Below are 8,912 nucleotides of genomic sequence, written 5' to 3'. Positions count from 1 at the left end.
GAACAACCAGAAACATTTCTATTTGCCAAATGACAACTTTCTTTATAAAAGTTGGACTTTCTAAATGCCGTTTTGCTGATTCAAACCTACTTCAATTAGAAGTGCTTTATATTAAAATGGTTTGCTCTTTGTTAAAGAATACGCCCATGCATTATCCATTTCATACAGAATGAATTTGAGAAAAAAAGTGAATAATCCAGAACATAAATTAGAAAATGAAGACAATTCAATTGAAAAGTATTTTTAATAGGATAACATTGCCTCTGTTTTATTTATTTTTTGTTTCCTAGCAGCTCATATTCGGTCTTCAACTCAAACTGAAAACTGCATCTCCTTGCAGCTTGTGACAAAACATCAAAGCACTTGATAAAATATAAAAAGCGATTTGGTGTAATTTATCGCTTGCGTTTTGTCCACTTGAATTAGAGACCTGAAAAGTCCAATCAAGCCGAAGCTCCAGGGGACACTGCATGAGTGTGTGTGTGTGCGTGAGTGTGTGAGAGAGAGAGAGAGAGAGAGAGAGAGAGAGAGACGGCGCTAATGATGGAGCAGCTGCATGAGTCACAGCTAGAAGTGAGGTCTCCGCTGACGTCCGGTGTATTTCGTGTCGGGTCGAACGTTCCTGCAGGAAACAGCAGTCAAGAGGGAGAAGGGGCGTCAGCCAATCAGAGACAGGTTTCAAACCAGACTGAAGTGGGTTTAAACTGTTAGAGCTGAAACAGAAAAAATATCCATTTTATTTTGGAACAGTTTCCCACGTACTTTCCTTGTCGCCTTCGTCTGTCCTTTTTCTCCATTATCCAGTCTCGCCCCTTCTTCACCGATTTTCCTTTCATGTTATTAAACCGACACCTTCGCAAAGACAGAGAAGAGCTTATTAAAGTTTTCAAACCGTCTCTTTAGCCAGTAACACTCACACCCAAGGGTCTGACTGAGAAGAGCTTAAACATCCGAATGTGAAAGGGAGGAAAAGCCACCTGACAGAGTTTGAAGTCAGGCAGGACAACGGCCCTCTCTGAGCTCCTGTCGGCCTTTTGGCTTCATCAACACAAGTATGACTCAACCTGCACTGATTGACGCCGAGACCTGCTTTACAACTTAATCGTAACTTGCTTTCAGAGTTCTCCAAAACAAAAGTGACTAATCGCATTCACAGAATCAGGTAATTGCTTTAATCGTCTCGTGTCTAAGAAAGAGAATAAGGCAAGCAGGCTGGATATTGAAGGCAAAATCCTTTAAATGAATAAAAAGGTGAAGATTTAAAAAAAAAAAAAATTAGGCCAAGTATTTTAACTGAAGGCTTCAAGCATCAGTAGGAGAACAATTGTATTGAAGCTGCTTCAACTTTGCAATAAAGTAGAACAAGATAGTGACTGAAATAAGCTGCTATACAAAAAACACAAATATTTCTATAGTATTAATATTCTAAATGAAACAATATGTGCAAAAATTACTGCTTTGCTTAGAACATATTTACCTTTGTCCTGAATACTGGACCTGGTTTGCAACAGTTCTGTCTGACGTTTCTGACCCCAAACCCTGAAATAATTAGAATTTCATAATAAAAACAAATTAAGATAGAAGTTCCAAAAACAGGAAGTAAGTCCAAAATAAATAAATATATGTTTCTTACTTTGGGAAGAACTCCTGTCCCACCAGCGAACAGACAAAGGAAGAACCTGGAGGTAAATAACAAGCAATCTGTTTTAATTTGTAATGAGCTTAAACGAGTTAAATCAGAACAACTCCTATGACTTTCTGCTATGATTATTAGCAGGTGGATGAACATTATATGAATGTATATGAAGGTGGATGAACATTTCTGACTTTTTAGCCTTGGTGCTGTTTGGGTAATCCACCACCATGCCTCCACTGAAACCCGCCCTCATGGCCTGAGAGGTAATGAGTTCAAGCTTTAAAAAAAAAAAGAGACAAAATTAAATGTGATGATTAAATGCACAAGAAGATCATTTCAGACTCCAAATGAAAGCATCTTAGATTTTCTACCTGCTCTGAGTTTTCAGGATAAAGCTGAAAAACTGCCCGAGATCCTCTGGCCTAAAAGAACAAAAACACCAAAATTACTTCCTGTAAATGTAAGAATCTGCTGTATTAACGTTCAGGTTGACGACAATAAAACTTTACCAAAGACGAGTAGAGGGTACTGAAGAAAGTGTAGAGTCTCTTTGGTGGACTGTGCGACCGCTTGTCGGCATTACAGAGCCACTGCAGTGCAGAGATGCTGGCGAGAGTAAAACAGCACAAGTTTTAATCATTGAAACAATTCAGAACTCAGCTAAAAGCGTTAAAATGTGTCGGATAAGCTGCCGCGGCGTTTACCTGATGCAGCCGTCGAACGTGCCCGGCCGAAAAGGCATGCCCTGACCCATGTCCCCCAGCAGGAGGTCTCCCTCCACCTCCCTGTCCAGAGCAACATCTGGAAGCATCAAGGAAAACAGTCACAGCTTGGTGATTAGACAGAAATCCGCATCCACTAGTGAGAATGCACATATTGGTATAAAGACAATATGTAAAAGCAACCAAAAATCTCTCAGCTGGTAGCCTGGAAAGCGAACAAGGAACTTTACGTTTTTCCACTGTCTAACAGTTACCTTCAACCTATGGAACATAAAGTCTGCTTGTTTTTATTAAACAAGAAAAACTAATATAAAAATCACGCCTCAAGTTCTGAACTGCTGCAGGTCGTTCTTGTTTTTCTCATAAAAACCAAGTCTGGTTCTTTTATCAAATATTTTGAAGACAACACACAACTCAATACCTCAACATTAATAATCATTGTACTTGTACTATACAAAAAAAACTCAAGGTTACTTCCCACATTTGTTCTTTTTTTTTTAGTTTAACTTGAAACCTGCAAAAAACAACAGATGGGTGAAGCACAAACGTGCAGATGGATAGAGACACAGAAACTCCTCTGCTCTGCTTAATGAATTGTGCTTCATTTTTAAAAAGCGTGTGAAACTAACCGAGCATGGCGGAGCTGATGTCGACTCCGACCCAGTAGTGTCCCTCCTCTGTTAGATAATCTCCACTGAGACCAGATCCACACCTGGGAGGCAGAACAGAACTTAGCGCCTCACGTTTCTCTGCTCCGGCTCCAAGCAGTTCTCAGATTAACATTTTATACATTACAAATACACAGTTGATGTAAATGTGCTGAAGTCTATTAGCTTTGTATGCAAAAATAACATTGTTAGAGAACACAGAGACAGACTTGTTTCTGCATTCAACACTATGAATGCAGAAACAAGAGAAATAATCATCATCTATATGTAGAATCTAACTATAACACATATAAATTATTATTTTACTAAGGTTTTGCTTCAAGTAAACAGCCGGTGTAACTTACTTACCCAACGTCTAACAGGAAGCAAGCCTGTCCCTCTGGCAGGCTTAGCAGCTCCACTGCTCTCTCCGACATCTGAGTCTGGATCTCGATCATCCGAGAGCTGTCGATCAGGAAGTACAATCAGACTTCGTGGAGAGAAACGTATGTGAGCAAGAAAACAATCTCCTATTAACAGCACCATTCAAAATCTAGCTCTAATTAATAGATAAAATGCAGCAAAAAAACAGATAAGTAGTCATTTGAGATGCTACACTAAAGATTTTTGGCACCAATAAAACTCCAGTAATAAAGTCTGAGCAATTATTCTTTGCAGATAAGAAAAGAATACTGAGTGACTTTTTCAGAAACTTAAAGCTCAAAGTTTCTCCAATTTTAAATACCAGGATAATTTTAAGTCCAAACTAGAAATCCACTGGGGAAAATGAAGAAAATGAAATGTTTGTAAAATCAGCAAGAAATGCAAACCACAGCGACATACTGAAAATTAACCAATGCATCCGTCTTAACAAGAATATGAAAAGTAAACAATGCTCCGAGCAAACACAACAAAAATAAATAAAACATAACCATAATCCGAAACACGGGACAAAACAAGGACCACAACAGAGCAACAGATTAGTTCATGAGAAACATTACTGAGCAGGAGCTCAAAGAGCTTAAATGGAGACATTTTCACAAAAGCCCCAAACTTTACACATATAAAGGATCCAGACTTACTTCTGGGAGTATTTCTTTGCTTCATCTTCATTGTAGAACTGCAGAGATGAGATTAGATCACACAGCTCAAACTCAGTAAATCACATGTCTGTAGGTCGCTGCTGATTTATTTTATCTAAATGTGACAAAGCAACAAAACCACTGACACGTGAAGAACGGTTTAAATGAGTTTCAGACCCTCAATATACATCTTTAAATATGCTACGTTTCAATTAAGGAGACACACCAAACGCTTAATGAAACTACTTCTGCACTTCCACAAACACACACGGTTACAGCAGCTGCGGTAAACAAAGCCGTCAAACTAACCACTTCCGGCGGAGCTGTGTGTTCAGGTCTGCGGCAGCTGGAAGCCATGGTCCTTCTGGCTTTATTTCTTTATCTGTTGTTTTATTTTCTTCTTTTAAATCAAGCTAAATGTTGTGATCGCAGCAAGCTATCCACATGTGAAACGCCACAGTTCTTGTTCGCTGATTTAAATTATGCTCATCTATTGGGAAGCGGCGCTTTATCGCCACCTGCTGTTCATTAAATTCAACTCATACTTTGCTCTTGTCCGGTTACAAACAGGATAAGAAAAACTATATAAACTCCTTTGCATTGAATTCATAATCAAAACACCAGTTTGTAGATATTTAAAGCGTATCATAAAGCTAAAAAAAAATAAAATAACTCAATGATGCAGATACTTTTTAAAAACTTTTTTACTTTAGACATTTGCTTATCTAAAAATAAGCAAATATCTTATTTTTAGTACTTGTACACAATTATTCTATTTTCTAAATTATTTCTAAATTATTCTTATATATATATATATATATATATATATATATATATATATATATATATATATATATATATATATATATATATATATATATAATTTTTTTTTACAAATATAAACAGAATGGTGAAAAAACTAGGTACGTTTTTTGACTTACCTAGTCAAAAAACTGACTTAAATCATATTATTATTATTATTATTATTATTATTATTATTATTATTATTATTATTATTATTATTATTATTGTCTTCATCGTCAATTTAGAGACATAGTCGAGAAAAGCAAATAATCCTTTATACTTTTTCAATTTTATTTCTGAGTTGTTTTCTTTCTCCTTACAGTACCGTAGAAAGATTGTCCTGCATGATTCACGTAATTTCAGTTTTCTTGTCTAAAATAAAACCCCTCCAATATTGGCAGTTATTGTAAAATATTAATTTAAAATTTTCAAAGTATAAAATATATCAATTACATTTAATTATTTTCAGTTTAATCTGGTTAATAAACTTTCATGCATTCATGCAAAATTCGCTTCACCTCGGAATTTTGACGAACACATTTCAAATCACACACCTTTCGAGTTTCCATGCAGACTGTGTAAAGTATGAGAACAAATCAGGAATCGCGTTTCTTTCTAAATAAAGCCATAAATAGACAGTATTTCAACTTAGTCAAAACCGAGTAGAGAGAAAAATGATCAAAACGTACTCTTACTCTGCTAAAATGCTAAATACATTTCATTAGGTTAAGATATTTTGTTTATCTGGTCTAATTAAATACCATTTGAAATTAGGAAGTAAAGACTTCCCAATGTCTTTACTTTCTTCCTGGGTGGGGACATTGAGCTAAGCTAAATATTCATTGTGTTTATAAAGACCTTTTCTCCTATACAGTTGAAATGTCCCAGTTACCTCTAAATGCAACATACGCGAAAATCTTTGTTGTGAATCTGATTGGTAGATGAGTTGAAATACTTCCTGTAAACATTGCACCTGATTGGTTTGTTGCCTTGAGACACCCGGAAGCTGTCTGTCTTCGTTCACCGGCTTGTTGTTGGTAAAATGGCAGAGGTCAGCCAGCGGCTCGGGACTGCAGCCTACCGGCTGGTGACCGTGGGTCCCGGCCACGTTCGCCCGCTGCGTCCCGTAAGCCCCAGCGGACTTCTCCCGATAAACGACACCTGCATCCAGGGACACTTTACCGAAGAATGTGTCCAGCTATTAAAAGGAAGAGCACTTCAGAGCAGTTCTGAGAAACTTAACAGAGTAAGACAAACTGCAACCCATCAGAGGAAAATGGCTTTTCTTGGCTGCACTTCTTTAAACACACATTTAGCTCGTTTATTCTGGCTTCCGGTCACCAGAAAGAGCCAAACCGTCACCAAAACAAACCTGCTGATCCCGACTGGACGCCTTCAGGAGAAGCTGTTCTCATGCGTGAAGCCCATCTGGACCAGTGGGGCTGTTTCAACCCACCCCGACACCCGGCGGTCCCCTCAGCAGCTCAGAGCCTTCTGCACGGTCCTCCTCATCCTCGCAGATGACAGATCAGGGAGCGGAGCTTCACTGACACACCCGAAGCTTCACCCTGGTGCCTGTAAAGCCTCTGCAGCAGCTAGAAGTTACAGCAGGTGGTCGGAGGAGGCTCCTCTGCTGCACAGGAGTAAAACCGCCTATTACGACATCCTCAAAGTGTCCCCCCGCGCTACACAGTCACAGGTCAAGACGGCCTACTACAAGCAGTCCTTCATCTACCACCCTGACAAGAACCCGGGCAGCAAGGAAGCCACGCAGCGCTTCGCTGAGATCAGCGAGGCTTACACCGTGCTGGGCAACGTCAGTCTGAGGAGGAAGTATGACCGAGGCATCCTGAGCCAGTCTGACCTGCAGAGCCCAGAGAAGCCGTCCTCCAAAGACGCATCGAGCAGAGCCACAAGCTCCCAGCAGCAGCAGCATTATCGTCAGCAGAGAGCCAGGCCGTTCTCCCAAACCGGTGGTCGGCCCATGTTTGATTTTGACGCCTTTTTTCAGGCTCACTACGGAGAGCAGCTTCAGAAGGAGAGGGACCTAAGAGTCAAGAGGAAGCAGATGGAGGAAGAGCAGAAGAAGAGGCTGAAAGAGTACCGGCAGGAGAAGATGCGGGAGCTCGCCGCGTTGATGCTGGCGACCATGTCAGTGATGATCTTAATCAATCTGTTCAGTTCTTGACCCAGCAGCAGCAGCAGCAGCAGCAGCAGACAGTGGCTGATGTTTCTCGGATGGAGGCGGCGGCGGCTCAGGGTGTTCAGGTGTTGCACAGTTTGCAGCAGCAGTTGAAACTCCAAGAGTTTTCAAACTGGATCTTTCTGAAGGAAACCTGCAGGCATCATATTTATGGCTCTTCATCTTTCAAATCGCCATTGAGGCAAAACGGTTGAATCCTTAATGATCGGAGACTGACTGCATATGAATGAGGAGTTGTTTTTAAGCTCGTTTCAGCTTTAAGCTGCTTGCATTTTGAAACCATTTTCTTTTCTACAGCTAAAAATGTGAAAACTCCGGAGAATCTGACTTATTAATAGCCAAAACAAACAACAAAAATACAGCTTTAATTGTAGAATTTCAACCAACAGAAGCACAAAATTATTGTTTTCCTGTAAATCATACTTGCTTTAAGTTTAAAGATCGACAAATCAAAAAGTGCAAAAAAAAAAAAAGTCATTCTAAAGAATGTGTGCTCATAAGTTACTTAATATTTTGCATAGCTTTATTCAGCGGCTCTAATAATAACCCTCACTGTTCTGATAATGCTTGTCATGTTGAGCAGCTTTCTGTGATTGAACTTCATAAACGGTGATCTTAGAATAACATGGTCAACGTTTCTTCACCCAAAGCTCTGCCTCATCATTGGTTCAGCCTGAAACGGGTACTTTGTAAACAATATTGTTTACTTTTTATTTGCATTCTCAGCTCTCAAGCCAGGCAGCTTTTGATTGCTTTTTCTCCAAATGAGGCCTAAAGATGGAAAAAGGAGGTTGCTCTTTTTAATGGTGAATGATGCTCAAGCTTTTTTTCCCCCCTTTACACTGAATATGTAATAGGAAAATAAATGCATATTATATGTAAAGAGCAAATGTAAACATCTGCTAGTTTCCGTAGGTGTGTAAATGTAAATAAATCTACATGCTGTACAGAAATGATGCTTCTGTATGATTTGTCAAAGTATTAAAATCTACAAATATTTCAAGGAGAGTTATTTTTGTGTTTGAATGTTTTCATTCAGACTATGCAAAGCAGAGGAACATTAACCTCACAAGAGACTCACTGGCTGATTTTCCATTTGTACTCATTCAGGGTGTTGAAACAAAAGATGGATGCAGCATACATCTGACATAAACCCAGGAAACATGACTGCGATGTTTAAAACTACACATCAGTATATGTTCAGTAAGTTCACAGCATGCATCTGGTCTTACTAATTTAGTTTTCCAACTGCTCAATTTTAGGTAAGAAGCAAATTAAAATGTAGTAAAATACAGAATATTCAAAATTGATAAGAAATACAAGAAGCCTGACTGCTTAGTAGGAAAATATAAAGCACATAATTTGAGCAGGCAGCTGTATTTAATGTCCAATATTTAATATTTAATGTCTGAGCATTTAGATATGAGAACCTCAAAGTTAACCTTAAAGTCTTTTTCAACTTTAATTGGAATGATTAGTTTCCAAGGAGATAATATTGTCCTGAAAAAGACTTGAAGGCTTTGATTCAGATAATAAAATCTAAAAAAGCTTTAGTTCTTTGTGTTTATTATTACAAAAACATAAGATATGACATATCTTATCAGCGTAGTTCTATGTGTAGAAACAACTTGCTACCAAAGGAAACCATGAATTGTTACTAGAGAATAACAAACATTTAGAAAAGAATCATATCTTTGAGCTGTGCAGGAGAATGAATACGTTGACTGAAAGAAAACATGTTTTTAGAAACTAATTTCATGAATATTGTAGAATAAAAAAGTGGATACTATTTTTTTGCAAATTTAACCATACCGTTGG

The 8,912-nt window shown here is 38.4% G+C and overlaps 2 protein-coding genes across 2 annotated transcripts; one reads left to right on the top strand and one right to left on the bottom strand.

Moving 5' to 3' along the window:
- Positions 1-225: 225 nt before the first annotated feature.
- On the bottom strand, positions 226-4,585 carry bud23 (BUD23, rRNA methyltransferase and ribosome maturation factor). The gene is made up of 12 exons (XM_023350678.1): positions 4,397-4,585; positions 4,088-4,125; positions 3,375-3,470; positions 2,988-3,070; positions 2,341-2,437; positions 2,146-2,242; positions 2,008-2,058; positions 1,828-1,913; positions 1,634-1,679; positions 1,478-1,539; positions 763-852; positions 226-622 (listed from the first exon to the last, which is right to left on the bottom strand). The coding sequence occupies exons 1-12, from the start codon at positions 4,442-4,444 to the stop codon at positions 568-570; spliced, it is 849 nt and encodes a 282-aa protein (XP_023206446.1). The 5' UTR covers positions 4,445-4,585; the 3' UTR covers positions 226-567.
- A 1,285-nt stretch (positions 4,586-5,870) lies between these two features.
- Positions 5,871-8,061, top strand: LOC102220887. The gene has a single exon (XM_005808016.2). It carries the CDS (start codon positions 5,934-5,936, stop codon positions 7,077-7,079), a length of 1,146 nt encoding a protein of 381 aa, XP_005808073.1. The 5' UTR covers positions 5,871-5,933; the 3' UTR covers positions 7,080-8,061.
- Positions 8,062-8,912: the final 851 nt, after the last annotated feature.

This window comes from Xiphophorus maculatus, chromosome 18, assembly GCF_002775205.1.
Source record: "Xiphophorus maculatus strain JP 163 A chromosome 18, X_maculatus-5.0-male, whole genome shotgun sequence".
In the NCBI taxonomy this organism is placed as follows: Eukaryota; Metazoa; Chordata; class Actinopteri; order Cyprinodontiformes; family Poeciliidae; genus Xiphophorus; species Xiphophorus maculatus.
The sequence above is the reverse complement of the archived record's forward strand: the minus strand, read 5'-3'. Positions and strand labels throughout refer to the sequence as shown.